The sequence below is a fragment of the Emydura macquarii genome, unplaced genomic scaffold (assembly GCF_026122565.2).
Source record: "Emydura macquarii macquarii isolate MOO-44397 ecotype Brisbane River unplaced genomic scaffold, CSIRO-AGI_Emac_v2 contig_2457, whole genome shotgun sequence".
In the NCBI taxonomy this organism is placed as follows: Eukaryota; Metazoa; Chordata; order Testudines; family Chelidae; genus Emydura; species Emydura macquarii.
Window position 1 is genome coordinate 1,980,481 of NW_027132594.1, and position 27,266 is coordinate 2,007,746.

At 41.5% G+C, this 27,266-nt stretch overlaps 1 protein-coding gene across 1 annotated transcript in view; it reads right to left on the reverse strand.

The window, feature by feature from the left end:
• The window catches only part of LOC137162737 (maestro heat-like repeat-containing protein family member 7), a 43,539-nt gene extending 18,525 nt beyond the window's left edge, over positions 1-25,014 (reverse strand). The window contains exons 1-13 of the mRNA XM_067562648.1: positions 24,954-25,014; positions 23,186-23,341; positions 21,577-21,705; positions 18,002-18,081; positions 14,924-15,059; positions 13,742-13,831; positions 12,075-12,179; positions 7,915-8,050; positions 6,551-6,651; positions 4,487-4,636; positions 2,196-2,350; positions 1,202-1,352; positions 696-889 (exon numbers count right to left, since the gene is read on the reverse strand). Of these exons, the coding sequence (XP_067418749.1) occupies positions 696-889; positions 1,202-1,352; positions 2,196-2,350; positions 4,487-4,636; positions 6,551-6,651; positions 7,915-8,050; positions 12,075-12,179; positions 13,742-13,831; positions 14,924-15,059; positions 18,002-18,081; positions 21,577-21,705; positions 23,186-23,341; positions 24,954-24,986 (1,616 nt within the window). The 5' untranslated portion in view covers positions 24,987-25,014. The remainder of the gene's footprint in view (positions 1-695; positions 890-1,201; positions 1,353-2,195; positions 2,351-4,486; positions 4,637-6,550; positions 6,652-7,914; positions 8,051-12,074; positions 12,180-13,741; positions 13,832-14,923; positions 15,060-18,001; positions 18,082-21,576; positions 21,706-23,185; positions 23,342-24,953) is intronic.
• Between the last annotated feature and the right edge of the window lie 2,252 nt (positions 25,015-27,266).

Below are 27,266 nucleotides of genomic sequence, written 5' to 3' on the forward strand. Positions count from 1 at the left end.
GCCCTTTTGTGGGTTCTGTGGTGTATCTGTGAAGTTTACTCAGGGCATAAAATGAGACAGCCCTCCTTCCCCCCGTTTTGATGACTCCTGACTTATCTAGGGTAAAGGCTATAACAATATATGTCTTATCCTTTAACTCTTCATTACTTATCTGGGCCAAAGGTCCCGAACATAAGTATGCTAACTGTCTTAGCTTTCATACAGGATGTGGCCTGTAAGGTACCTTGCATTACAGCTATAATACTTTAATATGAATCTATGACTCTCTTATAATAAAACAACACTTAAATCTATATGCAAGCAAGCAGGCTAGTCCTATAGGCTACATAACCCAACATAACCTCAATCCTCAGCACCCTGCGTAATATTTATTAACTAAAGAGAATGCAGAGACCAGAAGTGGGCAGGAGGAGCTGAGTGATTATTTAATCTAGGTGTGAATATGGAAGTAATGGGAGAGGGACTGTGGGAGCCATTTCTTTTCATCTTTGCTCAGATATTGCACTAAGTTTCTATGTGTGTGACACAGAGAATATCCATTTGCCCATTCTTTATAAGCAAGGGAGCCCTGCTGACTGCATGAAAATATAACACACAATGACATAACCACACAGGACTTTCACATGCTCATCGGAACAGAAATACTATAGGCGTGACAACCAGACTAATAAGACACTTGACTTTTCAGTCATTACCTGGAAGGATCGAATGCCTTGGGCCTGTGCCCCTGGCCACACTCTTTCCTGTAGACCACCATGTTCTCTAATGGGTTCTGCTCAATGACTCGCTGGACATGACCAAGCACTGCCAATAAGAGGCGGGGGTAAAGTTCCTGCACTGCATCTCTGCAGCCAGGGACTGAGAGCATCTCGCACAGCGCACATGTTACCTGAAGAGGATAAAAGAAAATTGTGGTACTCTTCTTTCTTAGAAAGAAATAAAAAGGGTGTTAAATTGACTCCCCAAGATGCTCAGAAACAAGGGTCATCTAGTTCTCAGGGCTTTCAGGAAAGGAGTGCAAGTATAAATCTGTAATTAAATGAGGAATTCTCCAGGCCCTGATGGGACTGCAGAGTATCCCCCCTTCCCTACAGGGCAGTCCCCCTTCAATACTACTACTAAACAAACCCAGCCCTAAAGGCTTTGCTTTTCCAGTTATACCTTTGCTGTAGAACAACCTATGAAATCCTAGGGTACTCACAGCAACAGGCTGGAGGGAAGTCTCTTCATCAGAGACACTGCTATTGACTTTTTGGACTGGCTTCTTCTCCAGGATTATTATCAGCAGCTGAAGAACATTGAGGGTGGTTTCTCTCCTGGTGCCCAGGAACCGCCATAGCTCAGTTGTGTTGCTAAAAATGTAGAAATCCAATAAAATAACACTCTGTACTTCTATAACAACTTCCATTCAAAGATCTCAGAAGGCTAGAGTGAAACGAGCCTCACAACACCTTTGTAAAGTACCGTAAATAAGCATAATTATCCCCATTTTACAGATGGAGAAACCAAATCGCAGAGCTGTAAAGTGATTTGCTCAAGGTCAAACGATGAGATGCTGACACAGCTAGGTACAGAACCCGGGGTCCTCATACTTAGCTCTGTGCTCAAACCGCTAGGTATGATGCATCATTCATGGATGTACCTCATGGATCAAATCTGTACTGCTATACCTCCTCTCCCTATCCAAATATAGTGGTGATGTCTTGAATAGAATCATGCTCCTCGTCAGAGAGCAGAGAAGTAAGAAATAATGTGTCCTGGTAAAGAAAAAAGCAAGGCAGAAGGGATTCCCCACCAAACATACAGAGGTGATATTGGTTCCATTTGCCATAACTGTGTGTTATTACACCATGAAAGTGGGCTGTCATCGCTGTTTCCAATAGTCAGCCATGTCTTTTCCCTACAATCAACAGCCACTATCACACAGTATAGATTATAACACATCAAATAATTAACAACTACTAGAGCTGGTCAAAAACTTTTTAAAAATTGATTAAATTTGTCATTAAAAGTTATCAAAAAAAGATGAAATTTTTTGTGAAAATTATATCCTATTTTTCAATTAGCTCTAATCACTACCCAGTAGAATAGGGAGAGTAACATGAAATCAGCATGCTTAAAATGCTGGGACAAAGAGAAAGAAGGAACATATATTTAGAAACCCAAGGCAGCAAAAACACCGATAAGCTTTCTACCTGTCCCATGGGAGACAATGTCCCAACAAGATAGGCACCACTTTCTTGGTGTTGTTTCCAGCCAAGAAGCACACTGCCCTCAACATTTCCTGCCTTGTGATGGGTTCATGGATCAGGCTGAGGCGCTGGTAAATGCCAGTCAGAGTGTCATCTACCTGCAGGAAAAACACAGTTAAATATTTTTCCTATGCTTGAGTCAGCGTGTTTGTATGTTTGGGCTGGGGGATAGTGTTGGTGTTTCCTCCTTCTGGTGATAAAAAAACAAAGTTCAAATCTCAGTGCCACAGTGATGACCACTAAGCAATAGGATGAGTATCTCTCTCCAAAGACGACACCTTCCTGAAGAAAAAAACAAGTCCATTTCTGGAGTGCAGGGCAGTCCCAGACAAATAGCAGACAAAACCCTTTTTAGGCAGCGCAGAGTTACAGTTGGAATTTTTTTGCATACGCATACACACTTAGGTTTTTGTACAAATACTTTTATACACACACACGCACCTCTATGCCCCCCCAAAAATAGAAAACATATTTCTGTTACATGGCTTATTTCAAACTAAGACAAAACAACAACCAACTGAGGAAATCTAAAGTCTTGTTGGGAGAGAGGACAGTATGACCCCTTTATAACGTTCTGCATCTTGAACTAACTCTTTTTCCACAGGAAGCTGCACCTCCCCACAGGCTAGGGACATACCCTTTACAATTAAAGATGCAGGAATTGGAATAAAGAATCATAATATTTCCTTTCACTTACACACACACATGCCATAAACAATAAGAATCTCATTAGAAGGTTGTGATTCATGAAAAAAATCTTTAGAAAAAGTCATGGAATTGAAGAAGTTAAGGATTCACAAATCACCTTAACTATAACCCTACATTTCCATCTAGTGTATATATTATAACTATTGCAAACCCTTAGAAACTTTTCACAACAGTTAATGACAATGAAAATGCCTCTTTTCTCTCCTTTGTGGGGATGTGTTAAGGCTTCAGCCTGTTTGCTGAATATTTCTGTAGTTAGGGTGGGATACAGTGTGTATCAGCTTTCCCCATGCCTTTTCCAGTGTCCTTTCAGGTGCAACCTTCTCTCTCCCCTGTCCTCATAAGGTCATTCAGATATCAACTGGGGACTCATTTTGTCTTTCTTTTCCCTAGCAGTATTATGGGGTCACACAAATTTTCTCCAGCATCATGGGTGGGAGGGTGTGTATGTTATGTCCCTACTGCAAAGTTTGCCATCACCTCAGTCCAATGTTATTCAATTTTGTTATTCAGTTTATTGAGTTTATCAGCTCACCAAAACCTAGTGAGAAGCTTTTAAACTCCATATACCTCACACTGCCCTCAATGGTTCAAATATTTACAGCTAATTAACAATACCACCTTCTAATATCAGTCTATGCACCAGACCTCACTGAAAACAAGTAGATAAAATGGAGTCTGTGGATCAAGTTGTTGTCAGAGACAAGAAAAGAAAAGTCAGAACACTTCCCAAAAGCAGAAAAAATATCTTTTTTTTCAAACTCAAATCAAAACCTATCTTGTCTGATTCACCTCAATCTTCCCCAAGAACATCCTCAGCCACATGCTAAATTTCAGAGCAAAAGGAGTGTTTTGGAGTAGTTGTTTTGAAGTGATGAGGCATCAAAATTAGGTGTATATTAGAAATTCTGATAATGCTTTGTCCTACCTATTTTGTGTCTCTGAAATTTAACCTTTAAAGATATCATCCCATTGCTTATAAGTCCCTTCATGTGTTTCTCAAAGAGCCTATTAAGTTTGCAGAGAACATCACAAAATTCTCAGATTTTCAAACTTGCACATCTTACAACTACAACATTTTCCATGTAGCCTTACTAAAAATTGTCCAAATCCTTTGTTTTCTTTACTTCTCAATATATAAACCAAACTGGCCCAAGTGTAAACAACAGAAATCTCTGGGAGAAAGGAGCTTCCCCCCCACCCAATAGAATTCTAGAAAGGCTTAAAAATTGAGCTTATAATAGAAATTGTTCTATAGCCTTAACTATGAAGTAATTATTGGGGCTCCATAATAAAACACCCTAATCTATACTTTTAACTAGAATATGAGGGAATGGCAGCCTCTCAGCAAAAACTATATCTGCCCTCGGATTCTGGTTTCCCAGAAAGAGGAGCCATTTCAGAACTTTCTTACAAAGTGCACTGGGACTAAGACAATGGATAATTTCAGCACAGGCCACTGGTAGCTACATTTCCTGTCTCCGGAACAGGGAATGCTAACAGCAGCCTCTCTCAGCATCTCTCACCTTCTCCAGATCAGCTCCCCGCTCTTCCAGAATCGCACTGAGCAGTTCTCCGGCTGCCCGAGATATTTTCTCCCTGGTATCTGTCAAACCATCAAGTGCTGTCAGAACCAGATTTGTTAGCTGACGTGGGGTAAAATATTCTGCAAAGGCCTAAAACAAACAGAAAAGACACAGTTCTTGCTGTGACCAGATCTAAAATGACCAACTAACAAAAGTCTAGACAAAATTCTAGATTCTAAAATTCTGTTTTGAAAGGAAGAAGATTTCCTAGGTCTCAGGCATGGAGACTCTCAAGTGAAATGTGAGAATTTTCTGTAAATATGTCTTTCTGAAATATTTTAAATTAGTATAAGCACTAGATTTTTAGCTGAATGTACAGCTTTTTTCTCTGTTAGAGAAACCCCCCAAAAGCTAGACACTGAGTAAACTGTCTCAAAAATGATAGTCTCCATACATTTCAAAGAATTCTAGTAAACACAGTCTAAATATTCACAGTACGTGGTCCTAACCACCTTGTTATCCACTTGCTTCACAAACACGAATTTATCCTCACAGCACTGGTATGAAGTAGGGAGGTATTATATCTCTTTTACAGATAAGGAATCAAAATACAACCATGGGACTTGCCCAAATTATCAGAGGAATTCCATATCAGAGCTGGGAACTGAACCTGGATTTCCTGAGTTCTAGTCTAATGCCTTAACCACAAGACCAGCCTCTTTCCTCATCCTTACTCTGAAAATATTCATTTTTTAAAGATAAAAATACTATTTCTGTGTAAAGTTACAAAGAATGTGAAAATAGGGCTTATAATTAGATCTAGTAGGGAAAAGATCCCCCCCCCATACAACCACTGAAAATGTAACCTGTTGAAAAATCAAAAACTGAACATTTTTGGCCAAAGATTTCCATTAGGAAAGGTTGACCCATTTCATTCTGACATTTCCAATTAAAACGTTTCATTTTGGTTTGGCTTGGATTGACATTAAACCCTTCCATGCTGCACTGGTTCCCCAGGAAGTTGTAGTTTACACGTCTCATGAGTCGACTCTCCTCAATGGACAGATTACATCTCTCAATATGAACCACCCTCTATTTTCTTGCTCATCCTCTGGTAGTGTATAATAGGAATCCTCTGGCTACATGCATCATGGGAGTAGGTTGGCCGCTGACACATCCCCAGAATACTGGTCATTACACTACTTCTAGGAATGGTGTGGACCTGCCCCCACTGGCATGATTTTGTGTCATGGAACACAAAGGATGCCATTTTGAAGAAAGCCCCACTCCCATCAGCATGACTTTGCACAAGCTGTGCATGTGAAGTCAAGCTGGCAAAGGCAAGACAGCATGCTCTTCAAAATGGCACCATCCATGCATCACATCAAATAAAGCCATGTGATATAGATATCTGGTTTTGTCTCAGTCTCCGCACAGGATACAAACCATAGAAAAACAGGACTGTCCAGCTTTAAGCCAGACAAATGGACTGCCTACATGGGAGATGTAGTTCAGCAGACGATCCCAGCACATAGGGGAGAATGAGGGCATGAGGAACCTGAACTACAACTTCAATAAGGCATTTCCAAATCAAAATTCTTGTTTTATCGCCAAAAAGTTTTGGTGTGGAGTTATTTTGTTTTCTGATGAAATTCAAAGTTTTCTAAGCAACACAGACATTTACCACAAAAAAAGAATTGTTTGGTCAAAAACTTAGTTTTTCAGTTGATTAACACTATCCATAGAAAAATTTTGAATAGTCATATTCATATTATAACAGTTATTGAGCAGCTCCAAAATCAGATTAATTTTTCATTACCTGTAACTCAAAAAATACTTTAGACCAATTTTTTTTCAAACTCTGCAGAAAAAGCTTCCTTCGCCTTCACAGTAAATGCAAAATTATTAGGAAAAAATCAGTTTTCCTAGCCAAAGTTGAAGGGAATTCCAATAGGATTTTAATTATATGTGGCTGCCTCCTTCACTATGGAGCCATGATCAATGGCTCTATACTACTTACCCAAGGAAACACCATTCACTGTTCAGTGCATTGTGTGTAATTACCTTAGCAATTTGTGAGGTGTTGTTGTAGAACACAGAGGGACTGTAGGTTCCCAGATGTTTTAGCGTGTCTACCTTCTCCACTCCATGTCCCTTCTCAAGCTCTGGAACAGATACACACATTTGTATAATTTGACATTTCTCAATTAGGTGAAATTCCTTTCTGTTCTTAATTAATGTGTCTGAATGTGGCCATGATGGTATCTGGAGACAAGTCTGTAGTTGGTTCAAAATTCAGCAGAATAGCTGGTTATGGATATAACACAAGCCTTGCCCTTGTATATAGTATATGAACACTATTCAGTGGACTCATAACAGCCTGTAAATCAATCTTGAATCTGGAAAATGGGCTTCACTCTGAGCTATTCCTTCCCTTAATATAATGTGTCCCTTTTGAAACTGAGCTCCCCAACCTTCAGGAAAATTAAACCAATCATGGCCTCCATCAGCCCTATCACACATTGCTAAAAGCCTCCCCAAAATGAGCAGTTACTCAGAGTAGACTGAGGAGATCTTCAAAATATACTTCCTCCCTTTACATACATCCAGCAGTGAAATAGTTAATGTTGACACACAAAATATCATTATTAGCACTTGAGTTAGCACTTATTGAAATTAATGGGACAGTTCACTCCTCAGAGATATTGTTTCAGGATCTCTGCAAGCTCAAGTATACACCTCTACATTGGTTATATTTGAGTCACATTGTCAAAGTTTTCTTTTTCAACCACAATGGCAAAGATTTCCCTTTTTTTAAATTTTATTTATTTATTTATTTATTTTTATTATTAAATGAAAGGGAAGATTCTGGAGAATGATTGAGAAGCTTGTCCACACTCTGCCTCTACTCCGCAGCTACTTCTTCACACCCTTGTAGGATGAGGTATCCCTCAGTTTGACAAATACTACCTTAATACTAGACACTTGTTATAAACCACTGCATATATTGTATTTCATTTCTCTGTGTACTTTGCTCCCCACTTTCATTTCCCTTTCCTTCCTTCTCCACCTCCCTCAGGGAAACATTCATTTATGTCCATGACACTTCTGGGCACAACAGCTCTGCTCTTCCACTGATAAGCTCATGAAGGCAGGGAGCCATGTCTTTTTCTTACTCTGTATTCCATGTTGGGCACCACAGGCTCAACTGCAAACATATCCTAAATAATAATAATAGCAGCAGCTGTAGCCCTTTTCGCTACTTTCCTTACAATGCGATTGCCATGCTATCGAATAATAGAAATGATTACACTAGGACTTTGAAACTAATCCGTGGGTAATAATAATAAAGGCTGGTAAGGGTTAGCTCCAAGGAGGAAGTTTTCAGTCTCCGGTGATGTAGAAAAAAGGTGTTGAATATTACTTACGCTTTTTAACCAGCTGGATACAATACAAGTTGTATACTGCCCGGGCTGCCAAGAAGCAAATGTTGTCCACTGGATCATGGCATCGAAGAGCAAGCAGCCTAACCAGACGACCCAGTCTGCTGAATTCAATTGATGTCTAATTAAAAAGAGAAGAGGCCAATTAGTGATAGATAACATAGAGTGTGTTTGATCATCAGTCAATATATAGACGCATCTGGGCCTTGTGCCAATTAACATGCGCATGGTGGAGGGGGTGGGGGGGTGTAGATTGGCTGTCCAGCACACACCCTGGAGCATATTATTGTGCTGATAAAATCTGTGCATCTTTAAACACTTAAATGTTTACAGCATTTAAATATGCCAACAAAAGTCCCATAAACAAACAGGATATACAATAGTAAAGAGTCATCATCAACACCAAGTTAAAGGCCTGATTCTCTGCTTCCCTGCACCTTATGTTTAGTCATTTATACCTGAGCAAACAAGGGCCAAAATGCTATTATTCTGACTACGGACAATTTGACACATTGGGGAACTGCAGTGTTGTTAGCAAGGTAGAAATTTCAGGGAAAAGAGGCCAATGTAGACAAGCTCTAAGAATGCAGTGTGAGCCTTCACAGTTTTCCCAATTTGTTTCTGGAGTGTGTATGGGTGTGATTTGAGACACCTCACCAATGTTACACAGGGGACTTCAATGCTCTCACTTTTAACGAACACTGCATGAGACAGGAAACAGGCCCAGAGGCTGGGGTGGTCCTATGGTAGGGCTAGTTTGAGATGTATTATTTTTATTTAATAAGAATGAATTTTGAATAATGTTTATTGTGTGTTTTAAGTATTTGCCTCCTAGTATAATATGTTGCTTCATCTATAATCTCAAATTAGAATACTGTAATTAAAAGTAAAATATTTGAAAGCCTGAATATTTGAAGTTAAGGTTCTGCACACTGTCTTCACTGTGATCTATATCTGCAACTCCCCATCCACCTAATGGAAATTCTAGTGTATTAGAAGCACTGCCTATGATGACAATGGGCAGATCCAGAGGTGCACTGGAGTACTACTTACCCAAGAACGCTAGGGATTGGTCTGGCCCCCAGCACAACTTTGAACAGCCTTAAGATTGCTCTAAGTGGGACTCATACACTAGTAGGGATTGATGGAGCATAGAATGCTCCTACCAAGCCACTTTTGTTGTGGGATAAAGCAGCGCTGTGAGGGAGTGGCTTAAAGCCAGCTCTAACAGCCTTACAGATCTCCCGAATTCCCTCATGCCAGAGGAATCTCCAGCTGCCCACTTAGGGCAGTTTTAAATCCACTGTGTGCAATTAGAGTAGTACAAGGGAATTAACAAGGCTAGGCCTGGACCAATAACTTTAGAAACTGTTCACATCATTGACTACATGTGGGGAGGATGGAAAAGGTACACAGAATAGGATTTCTACTCTGCATGTTGAAGGTGAATGCAGTGTGTTTGGGTTCTCAGGTTCACAGTGGAATAGAAGATCAAGAAGGAGGTTTCTTTGTTGTATACAGGTGAGAGATGTTGGTTTGTTTCTCCATGAATGGTCAGGTGAACTAAAAAATGGCCAAGCTGATGAGAGTTTGGTAGTAGCTGGTTTATGAATGGCAATCATCCATCTCGAAAGATGATGGTGTTAGTGCTAAAGCAGTTATGTTATTATGTGTCATGCAGCAGCATTGTGAGTGGCTGAAAAGTCCAATTCTCAAGCAACAGACCTTGATAACGCGGATGTAAAGTGTACAGCCAGAAGATGCAGCCAGAGCACTACTAGTCTGTTGTTAGATGCATCTTCCCAACTTGTGAGGTCAATGTTGAAAGCTTTCTAGTCCCCTTTGCAAATGTTTTTAAACCTGAACCTAGGTTGGCCTAGTGGCCTTTGAGTATCCACAAGTTCTCCACACAGGTGATCCTTTTGAATCCATCCATCAGGTGCAGATGACCAAACCAATAGGGATATCTGTGTTTGAGAATAGTGCTTAGACTTGGTTATTTTTTTTCCCTCAGCTACTTCAGCATCAGGAATTTGGGTTTCCTACTTGATATTTAGAACATGGTGAAGATATGGAAGGTATTTAGCCTTCTCTCATGGCTGCTCTAGGTGGCCCAGGTCTTGCCGCCATACAGCAGCATGCTTAAAATGCACATATGGTAAACCTGTATCTTGGTGTTCAGTGTCAGTTTCCTGTTATCCCACAAGTACACTTGGGCCAGAAGTGGTGGCCTCCTTTCAGATGTGAGCATTAAGCTCATCATCTAGAGATAAAATTATCCAATATAATTGATCCTAGATAGCAGAACCTTTGCACAACTTTCTGCTAGGTGCTACTATTAAAAGTTCTGGCGTAGTCAACACACCTTGTGCCATAATCATTGTCTTCTTTAGACTGATGCTTAGTCCAAATTCCTCACAAGTTATCACCAAGTATTGCAAAGTTACTGGAGTCCCTCTTCATTGTATGTGACAAGAACTGTATCATCAGTGAAAATAAGTTCTCTTATCAGCAGGTGTTTGATTTTGCTTTTTTCTCTTAGGCTTAGCACACACTTACTGGGAAATTCGGTGGCAGTCACCAGGAGTTATGTAAGCTATTCTGCATAGCTTGAGTAGCTCCTGTCGACTCCCTATCTTCCCTTTAGCACACCGTTTCCACTGTGCTGCGCTGACGGGAAATGCGTTCCCATTGACGCAGCACTATGCCTTTTGAGACAATGGTTTAATTGAATTGACTTCTGGATCAATTGAGCAGGTCTTCACTGCCGCTCAATCGATCCGGATAGATTGATCTGACGGCAGCGAATTTTCCGCCATCAGTGTGTACATACCCTTAGACATACCATGTTGAGGAGTTTTCCATCTGATCTTGTATGGAGACATACATTCTTGGTGCTAGATGAGAAAGCATGATGAAGCAGCAGAGAGAAGAATATACCAAAGAGTACTGGTGCCAACACACATCCCAATTTGACACCTCTGCAGTTTTCAAAACTGTCAGATTGATCACAGGCATACTGGACTTTTCACCTTCATGCCATCACAGAAGTATTGAAACAGAGCGAGGAGGATTGAGGGGCAAACAGTTATCTCTAGCAGTTGGAAGTGGTCCTTTCTGCTGACCAGGTCAAAAGCTTTTGTAAGATCTATGAAATTCATGTAGGGAGGTTTTTCTGGTTTTTGACGCTTTTCGTGCAATTGCCTCAGTGAAAAGTGATTCTTTGGATATACATGACTCTCTGGATATAGCTGGCTTATAGACTGGTGATTACTACACCTGGACCCAAACCAAAAACCACCACACTGTAAACTTTGGGCTCAGATCCATCTTTATTATGCACAGAATATGATATGAGGTTTTGTGGTTACTACTGGAAATGTAGAGGAGATGCATTTTGGAGTGAAGGGGGGGGGGGGGTTGTGGCTAGACGGAGATGCATGTTGATAATGGGCCATATTTAAAGTTGTTGACAGAAACTTGTCTCAAACATTTTATGTAACTCTGATGTTACATTTAATTGAATGATGTTTACTTACAATTTTACTTTTATATTGAAGTTTTTTGTCTAGCAATTTAGAAACATTTAAAACCAGTGATATGTGAGAATTTCTTGTAGCAGGTTCTGCAGCATCATTCAGTTCACTTAAGGAATACCAATATATTTTGGTAAAGTATTACACAAGGCAACAACCAGTTTTGTGGGTGATTAATTTCCATGGTAAAGCTGGTGCTACAACTGCCGTAAATATTATTGCAAGACAAAAAGATTAAACAAAATACAACCTAAACAGGTGAGGAAACAACAGTTTTTTCTTGCCCTGAGAAATTTTTAAAGACCGGTGCTGTTTGCACTGAAGTTACTTTGGGGATTACACGGAAGTGAATAACTTCTCAAGGGAGAAGTCTGAGCAGACCCATTGCCAGGAAGGATTTCAGGGTAGTTTGTCAGAAAAATAAGATCTGTCAGAGATCGGGTCCTCTGAAATCACTGGCAAAGCTCCTACTGACTTCAGTGGATGCAGTATCAGATTCCTACATTTTGTTTGTATTCTATGAATAGTAGACTCCTTATTTGGGCAAGAGTATGCGCTGAAGAATTGTTCTTTATTGTGTCAGGTCAGTAGAGATGAAGGGTTACTCACATCAAAATTGGGAAGTTTGGCCACACATCTTAGGATTCGTGCACTGCACCACATTGCCCGTTCCCGCTCATGATCCTTTCTGGAGATTAGCCAGGGCTCAAGGTACTGTAGTGAAAAACAAAGGAGATCGCTGCTCACAAAAAAGTAAACTCCTAAAAGATTGTGACCCAAATCCGTAGTTCTTGTAAACTGGGGTAGCTCCACTGACTTCAGGGAAACTACAGTACTCTGATTTACACTAGCTGAGGGTGTGGTGGCTCCTTTGTCTGATCCAAAATGTAGAATTCTCCTCTATATGTAAATAAAGTTTATGAGTTTTCTGCAGCAGAGTTCTCTTCTGTGTTTTACAGAAATCCATCCTATAATAATATAATTATATAATATAATCCTGTGAAGGAAGTCTGGCATCATAATCTGCTCTGTCAGAGGGCTGCTTCTTCCTTTCCTCTGGATCTCAATCAATGGATTCTGACTTTGGTAGGATACAAAATGAAGTCTATTTTTATATCTGGAAATGAGTGTAACACCACTTTGGAGGTTTATCCCTCCCCATCTTTCTAGGGACAGTGAGATTTAGGAGGATGGAAGGGATGTCTCTGCTGTCTACAAGTCAAGATTTGAGGGAAAGAGATTCAGAGAGGGAAGTATAGTTCTCAGTTATTATAAAAGTGCAAATATTTCTTTTACGTATATTCAATTGTTCTAATACCCAGAAGATATTACAACCTCTCTAACAAATATTCTCTGAAAAGACAAGAGTATTGGAGACCATCTCTGACAGGGCTAATTAAGACATAAGCACTATGGCCCAGATTTTTAAAGGTATGCAGGCACTGCTGCATTCAGCATTGCAATGCGTAATTGATTTCGGAGCCTACATATCACAAGGGATTTAAGCACATAGGAACCAAAATGTCAATGGACTCCTAAGTGCCTAAATCGCTTCTGAAAATGAGATGCCTAAATACCTTTAAAGATTTGGGCCATTGGACTTGCAACCAGGGCCCTAACTTTTGGAGTCAGAGGTTGAGGGCAGAAGCTTAGCTTTCATGATTGTCAAGACAAGTTTGAAAATATGACCTGAGCAGAGTGATGTAGAGATGCCTGCCCGAGTCTGCAAAGAGCCTGAAACAACAGCTCTCAGAGGTGTGAACTGCCCCATGCATCTCAATGGGGGTATTTACTCCAAAGGAACACAAACCATCCTGCCAAAACAGCCCCAGCAAGGGGCTCTATATATGGTGGAAAGAGAAGTGTGGGCCCAGACTACCCACCCAAGCAGATAGCTCAGCAGCCAGAGTGTAAGTATGGGAAGGCCCTTTGCACCCACCCCTTTCTCTCTGGGATGGAAAGGGCACCCCTGCTTCTCTCAAGAGAAGTGGGTCTTGATGCTAATTTTGAGGGGCACAACTATCCCATATCACAGTCCCTGCCTTTTTTGGGAGGGAAGAGGGAGCTCCCTGCCACTGCCACTCCCTTTGATGGGCAGGGTAGAGTCCAGATGCTGGAGCTTAGGGCTGGAGTCATTGGGTTCCCATCTTGTGGTGTACTTGGGGTCCAATTGTCTTAATTCAGCCCTGAACTAGGAGGGGATAGTCAAACCATGACTGTTCAAGCTCTCTTCTATAACCCCCTTCTCATCTCTTGCATGCCCCACTGCTGCTTACCTCCAAAATCTTCTGGGTCTCCACAGGACATTCGAAAACCAAACCCTCAAGCATTCCTCTCAAAGCATCTATAGTTTCCTTATACAGAGTCTAAAAGAGGAGGCAGTGCAACAGTTAGTGTCATGTAACCTGACAGTTTACAGGCAATGTGAGGTGTAGGAATACTTCTTTAGAGAGACAGGATGAGTCCCTTAGGGAACTGAGACACAGAGAGGCTATCTGTAAAATGGGGATAAAAACATTTCCCTACCTCACAGGGGCTTGCAGGGATAAATACATTAAAAATTGTGTGGTGCTCATATACCCTGGTAATGAGGGCCATGTAAGTACCTAAAACACACAGGAAAAGTTTTCTGACCACATAAATAGGCATAATAATTTCTATCATTCAGATATATGCACTCACTACTATTTTCTGAAGATCTGCCTTAAGCTCTTGCTAAGAGCAAGATGTGAAATGAGTTTGCCCTTCTTGGCAGAGGTTCTGATACAAAGTCAAATGAATAACAGTGAAATTGCTGCATAGGCACTGGGCTGTGAACATTGTCCAAAAACAAAATCACAAAGTAAGAACAAGAATTCATCATTTAAATAAGAGATTGTGTCACCAGGATAATAATATTTTTCCCTGTACTGTTTCCCAAGCTAAGAAAATGCTGCCTATGATTATGGAACAGTTCTCTGCTAAAGAGCCAACACCCTGATAAATTTTGTATTGAGAGATTCCATTATTTCCTTTCATGTGATAAACATGCAAGAAACAAGTAGTGGTAAAGTAATTTGAGACTATGCAGAACAGATGCACCCTCAGCACACAGTCCCAGGTGTGCATACACTGGCCGGGCATACACTGTCATGTGTTACCTATTACTAACAGGCTTTGTCTCTTTTTAATTAGACATCAATTAAATTCTGAAGACTGGGTTGCCTAGTTAGATTGCTTGATCTTTCTTGCCACCATCCAGTGGACAACATCTGCTTCTTGGCATCAAAAGCTCATATTCAACTTATAATGTATCCTGGTAGTCAAAAAGTGTAAGTAGCACTCAACATTCATTCTCTAGATTTCAGAATGAACCTATTTTATCAGGCTCAATATGTCCCCATCCCCATGGGGACTGTTGAATTAAAGACACATGGGGCGTCTCTTATTGACTGGATTTTTTTTTAAAGCCAGATTACCTCTGAGAGTTGGCATTGTGTATTATCAGATGCCTCTCCTAACATGATCTCTATTGGAGGCAGAGAAAACACACTTTTGTAGCATGCCCGGAGTAGAACAGCTTTCTTCTCAGACTTCAGTGGTGGCTTCAGCTTTCTGATGAAAGAGAGAAGCCCCCTTAATGAGAGTCATGACAATGTCCGGAAGCCAAGGTAAAAAAAAAAGTATATCATCCATTATTCTTTAAACACTATCAAACTTAATGGGATTTTGCTCTGACCATACTAAGCAATGTGTCTCTGTGTGTGTTTTGGTAGAGATAACAACTCTAATATCATGCACCCAAACTGATTTTAATAAGTGCCTGACTTAGGGACAAATTCGTAGCCCAAACATAGGAAAATTAGTTTTTCCTCACTTTCTTTCATTAGAGTTCATAAAGCATATCCTCTGATTGTCAATAAATATTGCTTATAGATAGATCTTGGTATAAACTAGGGAACAAACTAAGTGTGAACTCTGAAGTCTTTATTGACATTTAAAAATATATTTTTCTTTGCAAACCACAAGGCTTCCATTGTTTTAGTCAGAAATTATGGAGGCACCATCTAGTGGCCACAATATTGTAACGACTTTCTTTGCACATACATATAGCATGCTGTGTATATGTGTCTGCCTGTCAACCCAAAACCTATACATTGTACAGCATGTATAGGCTTGGAAGGATTAGATTTTTATCAGTAAATGACAATAAATGTTGATTTCACCACACACAAACACAAACAAGTAAAAAATATTTCTATTGATAATAATCAAAATGAACAGATAGGCAAAGTAAGAAAAATGCTGCTTGAAAACTTATTAGAATTTGTTTTCAGTATACATTCTTTCTATATTTTGGCATGTGATGTTGACAATTTGTGTTTTAACTGTTATAAAGTTTTAACTTATTGAATCTCAACATCTGTGTGGAATGGGTTACTAGGGAGGTGGTGGAATCTCCATCCTTAAATGTTTTTAAGGCCCGGCTTTATAAAGCCCTGGCTGGGATGATTTAGTTTGGCTTGGTCCTGCTTGGAGCAGGGGATTGAACTAGATGACCTCCTAAGATCCCTTCCAAACCTAATCTTCTATGATTCTATGATCTACTGTCATTAAATAATTATCGTCTGATCCCTCATAATTTCCCACAACTGTGAAAACTTAAATCCATAAAAATAAAGTACTTAAAATAAGCATTGATATCTGTCAAAATTATAAAAAATAAAAATTGAATTCTGCCCAGCCAAAGAGTATGTCTACACTGATGGTGGCAAAGTTGCCGCTGTCAGATCGACTTATCTGGATCGACTGAGCAGTCAGTATAGACCCGCTCAATCGATCAGGAAGCCAACATACTAAAACCACATCCTCAAGTGGTGTAGTGCTGTGTCCTCGGGAACGCAGTTCCTGTCAGTGCAGTGCAGTGAAGACACCGTGCAGAACAGAAGTACAGCAGTCAACGGGAGTTACTCAAGCTACTCTGCGTAGCTTGCGTAACTCCCATTGATTGCCACCGAATTGCAGGGTAAGTGTAGACTGAGCCTAAGTATGCACCATTGCTCTGAACTACATGGCATGTGTAAGTTGATCAAGTGTGTGGTAATTATATCAGCCTCTGCTAGTTCTAATACTATTATACAATTATGACAGTTTCATGGGTTACAGCTGGTAGATGTTAATCACTGTGTAAACTAATGCTTCTAAAGTGTTTGCCTTAAGCTTTCAGTGCTAGTAATATCTTAGTTCTGGAGTGCACTTTTATTTAAAATTCTTCATATCCTTTTTCCTCTGCCAAACTGGCCACCATATTTTTAACAAAATTATATTTGCCATCAACATTATTTTAACAATTCTTTGTTGAAAGAGTGAAATATACTGTAAGCATACTTTTAACAGGCTAACAACCAAATTAATGCAACATATGCAGTATACTATATAGGTGAGCAGCACATTAAGTTTCAGCAGGTTAATTAACACTCAATGAGTTGAAGCAATTTCTCATAACATTTTATGAATGACTAGTTTGTGTCCTGAAGCTCATTACCCATGATTCTATGCATCTCTATCACAAAAAGTTTGTTTCAACTTCATAGCAAACTTTGGACTAGACTGTCTATTGTGCTGAGTTTCAACACAGAATAGAATTGAGGGTGGCCATCATGGAGCTGGTTATCTCCTCATTCTCTGCCTAGCCCTGGCTGCAGAGGTTAGAGTAACCTGAAGAGTTGTTTGTCATCTGAGGGTAGTTGGAGTACAGTACACTCTGCCCACACCCTCTCTACATCCTGATAAACCCATGATGCTGGGGATTGGCATAAAGCTTCCTGGATATCTCCAGTCATGCACAGTGACCATGTCTGCTGCTAAATTTTGTGAGTGCAGAACGTGATCCTACCATGGTCTTTAGCTTCCTCCTTGCCCTCTTTGGGGTGATTTGTGCTCCCAGGGACACTAGGGAGTAAGAGTCTGTTGCGATTTTGGCTGGCCCATGTGCAAGTGGGCACAAGGGAAGGGGAGAAGGCTCTTTACTCCACTTCAGTGGAGCCAGACACAATGTGACTCCTATTGTATCTGTAGCATATGCAGTACTAGTTTATGTCTCTGTGGCTCCTGTGCTTTGTATCAGACCTTTAAACAGGAAAAAGGTGCGTAGAATCTGAACAAACAGAATGTCTCTACTGTGATCTCTATTACTGATCTCTCCCCAGCCTGTGCAATCAGGCACTGTTAGCCACATACACCACAGTATCTGTTTCAGAAATGCTGCAATAAATTTACAGAAACTTTGACCCAAACCCACAGGGAAACCTACTGTATTATAGGTTGTTTTTTTTAGTTTCTCCCAGAGAAATTCTTTACTTTAAGAAGTGCTTGGATTCAGATCACTAGAGCACAAAGTGAAATAGGTGAGCAAAAAAAGAATTAATATTCCTGCTTCCTCCCAAATAACAACCAGCAAACAGGACATGACACAGGAGCCAATATTTCTGGATTTAGTACTGAGCAGTGACTCAAGACTGAAATCTGATGGAAAGCTGGTTGAACTTCCACATTACCTCAGGTTAGTAATAACAATCATGGCCAGCTGGAGCACGGGGTTAGACAGCAAGTTCATTGACTCTTCTTCAATAAGCTTCTGTAAATCAAAGAGGAGACAGAATAGTAGCAAGTGAAGTCTGACTTTGCCCACCAACACTCCATCCTTATTCCCCCAGCTCCTGAAGGACCCTGACACAGGAATGTTATAAAATTCTGCAGCATCAATCATTATAAACTCCAGAGGACACAGAAGGGCTATTTAATCTCTGGGGCTCTCTAGACCTCAGCTGTAAGAAGAATTTCTGACTATAGAAGATCATGTGACTAAAACGGTATCAAGAGTTTTTTTAAAGGAGGAAATCTAGTCAAAACCCTGATACATCTCATTTCCCATATGCCATAAAACTTTCTTAAACTGGCTCAGCCAATATCACCACAGCAGACAGACAGGCAGGGCTTACAGGTGTTGTAAAAGGCATGTAGGTGCCATGACAAGTTCAGTACTGAGAGTGGTGAGAGGCTGACAGCAGCGTTGGTGGCTGTTGATCTGTATTTTGGAGTGATAGGGGCAAGCATGACATGTGTTTAAATGCTGAAAGGAGGTCTCTGTAGGAGATGGGCATTCACTCAAGACATGACTGTAAATCGGGGTAAGCCTCCAATCACAGCAGGCAGGGTTAGTTCTGACAGGCCATGGAATCTATGGTCACTGAGTATATGTCTGCACTGCAATCAAAAACCCATGGCTGTCCCATGCCAGCCGGTTCAGGCCCAGGGGCTGTTTAACTGCAGTGTAGATGTTTGGGCTCCAGCTGGAGCTTGGGCTCTAGGACCCTGTGAGGTGGGAGGGTCCCAGAGCTCAGGCTGCAGCCTGAGCCCAAACTTCTACACTGCAATTAAACAGCCTCTTAGCTTGAGCCCCCTGAGCCAAAGGCACCTGGCATGGGCCAGCTACAGGTGTCTAATTGCAGTGCAGACACACCCTAATGGTTCCCTAGAGAGAGGTAGAGAGTGGGAGTTCTGTGCAGGCTTGTTTTCCTCTCCTGCTCCACATAGCACATATGGACAGTGTGTGAGAAAGCAGAGCTGACCCTGTGCTGGGCCTCATGGACCCAAAGACAGCATGTTCCTTCCCTAGATCCTGTGAAGTCTAAAACTGCTCAGTGTTGAGAACACCTCCCCTCTCCACCAATCAATGAGACATAAGGCAGGCATGAGAGGAAGTGGCAGCGGGGAAGGGTATATCTGAAGTTTTGGTGGGAGAGTAAGTGTTCTTTCCTCACCTGCTACTCTCAGCTGGATTCTTCCTCTGGGTTCCTGCCCACTCAGCTATTTCATGCTGCCTCACCTTGGTGTTTCCTCCAGACTCCCAACCTCCTGGCCATTTCATGCTGCCTCTTACTGTGTGGCTTCTCTCCCAACTATTTCCTCTGTTATATCCCAGGTCTGCTGCCCATGGCTTCCTGCCACTCTATGTTACCCCTACCCAATGTTTCCTCCAACGTCCGTCCCCCCCTTTATTCCCATACACTTAACGCTGCTTCTGACTGCTTGTCAGGAATCAGGGCCTGCAGGAGAGCCAGACTCCAGGCAAACTTATAGAACGAGTACACCTGGCCTGCTTGATTGGCTACACTGCCTGATTGGTTGGAAGAATCTGCAGTCCAGCTCTTAAGCCCTTCAGCTGTTCAGCAAGTGCTCAGAGCATTTGTCCATGGCTGTGATAGCTCCTGTGCCTGCCTTGTTCCAGCCTTAGATGCCATCCTTCCTCACTCCAAATAATCCAATTCTGAGCTTCGGCTCCAAAACAGGACCTGTGACTTTGGCTGTGACCCCTGGCTCTGGCATCTAGCCTCTGAATCTGACCCAAGGCTCCAATTCCTTGCAACCAACTCCTGCTCTAACCACTAGGTAAGGCTTCCCACATCTCGATCACTGACACTTTAAGCAGCCCCAATACAAACAATAAAGAATCTAGAGTCTACAAAGGCCAATCTCTCTCTGACAGAGAGAGTGGGAGCCCTACAAACTTTGCAGGCCCAATTTGTCCTTCAGGCAAAGAATGCAGTTCTGCAAGTTCAAGCGACGCCATCTTCATCATCTCCAACCCCAGCCCCACCTCGAACCCAAGTTCTCTCTGTCTGACAAGTTCAATGGTAATCACATCAAATTGTGTGGGTTCCTATATCAGTTTTGGCTCTCATTTCTGCTCTGCCCACAGCTGTATCCCACTGACTAAACCAGAGCGGAATTAATTACCAGCCTCCTTATTGGGAAGGCCCTGGCTTGGGTGTCCCTGCTCCTTTTTAAAAAAAAAAAAAAAAAAATCAAGCCCATTTCTGGGACAATTTGAGGACTTTGTTAGAGCAAGCATATGGCTGAAGCCACACTTCAAATGTTGTGGCAGGGATTCACCAGTGAGTTGCTAAATATGCAGCAGAGTTCTGATGCCTGGTAGTAGAGACTGAGGGGAATACTTGGGCTATATTGTTTTGCCCCAGGGATTCACCATGGACCAGCATAAGATGTCTGAAATGGACTGGATCTGCACTCAAGGATATGCGCCAGGTGCAGTGATTCTTGGGTTTTGCCAATTTCTACAGGCAATTTATTAAGAGATTCTCTAACCTGGTTGCATGCATAACAGCACTCCTGCAATAGGGAACCAGGTTGACCTGGTCTACAGAGGCTCAGTGGCCTTTGATTGACTGAAGAGGAAATTCACCTAAACTATTTAGTGAATGGTTTAGTGGGAGAGAATCCCACTAAACCATTTACAATTGAGGCCAATGCCTCAAACTTTGCCCTAGCTGCAATATTATCTCGATAGGTGGGGTCCTGCAACCAAATCCATCCCTGTGCTTTTTCTTCTTGGAAGCTAACCTCAGCCAAATAAAAAAATATTTGGGAAAGGGATCTACTGGCTATCAAGGTGGTTTTTGAAGAGTGGCAACCCCTCTGAAAAAAAGCCTGATTCCTGGTCCAAGTCCATTGTTGCCATTGACACTGCTAACATTTCATGCTGCCTGCTGCTTCCTCTTCCTGTCCTTGCACCTCTCACCCTCCAAATCAACCCACCCCACCTTCTCTGCAGCCCTAGCCAAGCTCCCAGGTACCCACAAATGCCCCACCTCCAGTTACCTTGCCCTGATTTATAGGGGATGTATGCATTACTATAAAATAAAATAAAATAAAATGACAATTATATTTATAAGTGGGGACAGAGGAGCGCAGGTTCAGTGGAACAACGGGACCATGGAAGATCCTAGATGCGCTTGGACTAGCCTTGCAACCAGGGTCCTGCAGGGGTCGTTGATTCAAATTGCTCTGTGAATGGCTACTATGTGCTCAAAGTATAGGAGCTCTGTGTACAAACTCCATCACGCCCAGCTTTTTACTGTCACGATTGCTCAGAGTTTTCTACAATTGCTCATTAATTTTGGCCCTAGTTACAGAGACTCTAGGCCAGATTCTGCACTCATTTCCAGGGTGTAAAATGTGACTTACTCCAATGACCTCATTGGAACTTCTCCAAGAATTATACAGTTGTAAATGAGAGCTGAAGTTGGCCCCATTTATATATTTTACTCACCACCATAAATGCCACGATCACTGCTTTCTGTAAGAATTCATGGGTTTCTTTTGCTTTCTGGGTGATGTCACCAACAGTTCTGGTGAATGCAGCCATTGACCTCAGAAAGTTCAGCTTTAGATCTAAGTTCTAAAAACCACCAGGAACAGGGAGAAAGATAGGTTAGTGCATTAATGACACAGAATTCAATGTCAGGAGAAATAAAGCAGTTTAAGTCTTGTCTAGACTAGAATATAAAGGTGTGACGTTAGATCCAGCTAGCTAGCTTCAACTGGGAGAGTAAAACATTTACACCTTCCTCCCCCGGCCTTAATTCAACCAGTTTATCATGTTCTCAAGCACAATGACTTTATCATGGCTAGAGTTTTAGAAGATGTTAATTAGACCAAGTTAGCTAACTCTATCTAATATCATGCCTTTACATCCTAGTCTAGATAGGGCCTTAGAGTACTCGCGTCAAAACATATTCTAATAAGATACTGTCCCTTACCCATCCTGCCTGTTCCACATTCTAAGAAATGTTCTCTCTCTATCCAACTAACATCCAACATCTGTTCTCCTTGCCTGAACTAAGGGGCAAGGGTAACTATTACGTGTTGAGACCTTATGACCCACTGACATACAGGAATGTAAAGAGAGGCCCATATGTATTTAGTATCTTCATACAAGTATCATTTATTTAATGATCATGATTAACAGAACATTTTATTAAGGCTGTAACTCACCATGTATGGTGATAATAATCACTCTAACCATTGGAATATGAATCTGAAACATCAAAAACTACATCAGAGGTAAACCTTTCAGTTTAATTTAAATAAGAAGGCAGCCACTTGAAATTGGCCTGTCACCATACCTATAAAAATACCCATTAGTAACACTGATCACAGCCCCCTACTTTCCATGATCAGATAGAGAGAGAGACATTTCCTACATCCTCCCCCAGCTCTTGTGACCAAAAATTGGACAAACCTCCTTCTCCGCCCATGACACACTAAGAAGGCAAACATCAGAAAAAACCCTCTCCTCCCTAATTCTGGTTCTCATGACCAAGAGACAAGTGAGATCACTATATTTGGACAATACTTCAGAAACCTATCTTGCTAGAAAAGATTACTGCCAATCTCACATACTAGTCTCAGAAACATCTGAAAATAGACAAACAAGAGGCACAGGGAGTGTAGGGAGAAGGAAGCTGGTAACTGTACCTTATCTTTTCATGGAGCTGTTTTTCAAGCACCGAACAACACCCAACCAGAAATCCTTGTTCTGCTTAAAGAACTATTACTATCTTTAAAAAAAGAAATGATCTTGGGAATGGTAGAACAGTAAGTGTTACTTCAGAATCAGGAAAATGGGTTAGATGGATTAACTATGGCTATCCCTGTGTTCCTATGCTGTGGATGCAATGCAGATATGGGGCCCTTAAGGTGACCTCTTTCCAGAAAATTCACATTAAAAGAAATAATGTTATGATGTTTAATGTCCCAGCAGACAGTTTCCAGTCAGCTTCCTAGTGAAGAAAAGCTGAGCCCAAAACAAGGATTGCTGCATCCCAAGTTTAAGGAGGAGAAAAGTATCCATAGCAATAGGTCCATGTTCATCGTACCGTGGCTGAGGCTGTGCAGTGGCAGTAGTGGTATAACATTTGAGACAGGATGTGGTCCACCCAGGGCAAGATATTGTCCTGTGTTTCCTTGGCTACCTGGTCATAGCAAAGGTGAAGGGTGCTGCATGCCATCCTCCACTCACTCTGCTGTACATCCTATGGTAGAAAGGGAGATAAATGCAAACTCATCTCTCCAGATCACACTCCCATGGACAACCCACCTGTCTCTCTCTCTATTTCTCTCTCACACTCACTCAATCACCACACATGCTCCAGCAGAACTGCTCCACTGTCTAAATATTCAGTGCTAGAAAATTGTCTACAGATAAAAAGAAAACTTGCAGATGAAGGAGATGTTCTCAGAAGAGCCGAGATTCATAGACTTTAAGGCCAGAGGTAAGCATTCTGGTCATCTAGTCTGACCTCCTGTGTAGCACAGCCCATAGGATTTCACCCAGTGATTTTTGCAGTAGAGGAGGGAATTTTTCTTCCCTACTACATGAGTGAACCCTACTGAGGCCAATAATTTGTGACTGAACTAGAGCCTAGCTAGTCTCTCTCTTAGAAGGACATCCAATCTTGAATAAAAACTCCAAGTGAGGAATTTACAATAGATGTGAAATTGCAAGAGAAATATCCAGGGTCAGTGTAAGCAGGGTCTGAAAAAGCTCTCTCTTGACATCTAGTGATGAGCTGTGGGCGGGGTGGGTGTGGGGGGAGACTTCAGGACCAGACTGTATTTACATGAATACACCTACTCTGCATAGGTATTCAGCAGACACAGCTGTGTGGCCGAAGTAATCAATTTTGAATGGTGTTGGGTCAGCACCACCCTATTCTCAAAGCCCATGGAGAGTACTCATATGAGTAAGGACTACTCTCATGACCAAAACTTTGCAGAATTGGACCTACAGTTGGTATCAATCACCTAATCAATTAATGCAACATGAAGGCTGAGAATTTAAATCACACAAATGCAGAAAATTCAGGTTCCCAGAACAACCTTAACTCTCCCCTTGTACATTTGCATTACAATAGAGTCTGTGATGGGGTGTACAAACAAGGTGCTGTGGGTGCAGTCAGCCCTTGCCCTGGGCACACTGTACCTGCACTAGGTGTCAGGCTTGGAGGGAGGAGTTAAAAGGGAAAATCACTTAGACTTAGAATCTTCTGGGCCTAGTGGCACATGAGGCAATACATTTCCCACACTGCTGTCTGTCCAGAACAAGATGTTAAAATGGGACAGTAAAGCTCAGTCAGGGGCTGACTGGAAGAAGCGTGGCTCTCCATCTGTGAGAGAGACCTGGCTGAGGAAAGGAACTTACTGCTGCCTACCTGAGCCTCCCTGAAGGAAGGTAGGCCTGATGGGGGACTATTGTTTGACTTATCACCAGTGACCTATTTCCTGGTGCTGAACAAGTCTGCTACAGGCGGTGCCCTGCTTGAAGGGGGCAACAGCTAAATAAAAGGCCTTTTGTTTCCCCACACTGGACTGGGGGCCCTGCAGATGTTTGTCCTAAGCCCAGAAGTGACCAGGTCCCGTCTTTCCTAAAAGATCACACGTCATCAGGTAGTGTAACCCGTTATTCTACAAATATAATTCCTATTGGAAAAAGGCTGCACTCTCCTCTGTAACTTTAGACAAATAAAATAGACCACAGAAGTGTCACTGAAAAAAAGGGACAGAGGGGAGTCTGAGAAATTGGTTTGCTTTGCAAGCCTCACCCGAGCCCTGGTTTCACAGTAAAATAACACATCTTAGCAGTACCTCACTGGATGAGCTCTCATCTGGGTTCAGCATGTTAATAAATTCCTGAAGCACCACCAAGGTGTCCTTGAGGTGGCGGGTAGCTACAAGACTGATGGCAGAAGCAATCCCCTAGAACATAGAGTCATGCTTCAGCATGGAACACTTCCCTTTCCTTGTTCCTTGTTCCTCACCTGTACCCCTCCCCTGCCCAACCTTTCCACCACACATCCCTTCCAAAGCTTTCCAGAGAATCAGGGACCCTTCCATTCCATTCTTATAGGGAGACAAATGCTAGCTCTTCCATCATTACCCTCCTTTCCCCAGTCTGCTTGGAGATCTTTGATAGCCTTTTTATTCCTTTCCTTTTCCCCTTCTCTACTCCAAGATTACATAATTTCTCCCCTTTTAGTTCACACCAAGCTATTTGGTCACTCTTCCATTTCTCTCTATGTCCCTCTCGCCAATCTATAGAAATCTTCATTAGTCCCTTTCTTTCTCCACAAAGATGCATTGCTGACCCCTCCATTTCGCTCACTTCTCTCTCAGCTTCCTCCTGCTGAGAAGTCCGCAGTATAATGCTGAGGTATTCCCTCACCACCTCTCTGTCTCTTGATGCCCGTAGGACTGCCCCATAACATTTATACAGGAAAAACTATAAAAAAATACAGAATTATCATTAAATACAAGGGAATGATTATTCCCCATTAGTAGAATTTTAGAGCTCACTGTTTACAATATATAATAAGAAATAATTTATTTGGTATTTTTATATCTTTGAAAGAACTCCACATCGTGGACACCCCAAGGCTATGCATAAAGAATGGTGTAGTCTTTTGGAGCACTAATTAGAGCCAGTTACAGTCTGACCTCCATCCGCTGTAAAATGCCTAGCAGGGCTCTTTTTATCTTTGCAAGATAAAGATTTTGTTTCCCTTCACATGTCTTATATGGGAAGATCACTGTTTTTAGGATCTGGAACTGGCCATGATCCAGAGATAGTCTTCAGAGATAGCCTTCAGAATGGAGGCTGCCCAGGTCATCATACTGATCTCTTTACTAAGGCTGAGATTTTAAGAAGTGGGTGCCTAAAATTAGGCTCGCAAATCCATATTTAGGCACCAAATTAGTGCCTTGAGTCTCATAAATGATGAGTACCAGCTGCTCCTATTTTCAATGGAGCTATACTGTTTTATACCATTTGAGGATCTGGCCCCATAATTGGAGAATCACAGAAGAGAAGACAGAGTAATGGGAATACTATACCTAAGCAGCGTAATTTGTCCACAAAGAGTAGATTAGATATGCTGAGTTATTAGCAACTATTTTGGTAGTCCCACTGCAGCACACAATATTCTACATACATTTTTTGGGTGGACCACCACCTAAGATTTATGGCAGAAGTGTATTTTTAAAAGGCATCGGAATGAGGAGAAGGTAGGCATTTAGACCTCGATCCAGCAAAGCACTGAGTTACATGCTCAACTTTAAGCATCTGAGTAATCCCACTGACTTCAGCCGGATGGGAATTTAAAATTATTCTAACAGAGAATATTAATTCCACTTTATCTAACAAATAATCCTGTATTTTTGTAAGTTTTACCATATAAATTTGATGGTGAAATCAACAGGACTACACGTGTGCTTAAAAATAAACATGTGCCCAAGTGCTTTGCTGGATCAGGGCTTTGACACACAGGACTGGAAGACTCTTCCCTAGCATAAAGGACAGCATAGAAGAAGACACAAATACAAGAACAAGACATGAAATCAGAGAGTGTGGTTAAATTAAATGTTCTGAATAGTGAAAGGAGTAGGGTGTAGAGTGAGTAGAAATGATCTGTTACAGTAGAATTCTACTGTGTCAGGTATTCTGGTGCCATCAGGGACAACCGCCCCATTGAACACGTTGTTCTAATCTGCATAATTTACAGATCCCCATGGAAAAAGTTCTAAGATGTATTTCTTAAACACTGACCCTGGGCACCTTGTAATCCAGCCAGTCTGGCATACTTTCATCTCCCCAGAAATTATTCCTAACACAGGTAGACTGCATTTGTTGTTTCACTCTTATTCATTAAACTCTAAACATAGAACTGACCTTATCTTGGGGCCTCTGAGAATAGATTTTGCTTTTTACAACAATCTCATTTGCGAGCTCACAGGACCATGCATCATCCATAATAGCTTCCACTGACCTTTCTAAAAGCTGATCAGGGGTAGGAAGAAAGCCTCTGTTAGGAAGAATATTTATAGCTCTTCAAACTCATTGCTACCTATTTTCAAAGTATGTGAATATCCCAATATTTAGAGACCGCTAGTCTGAGGGTCTTT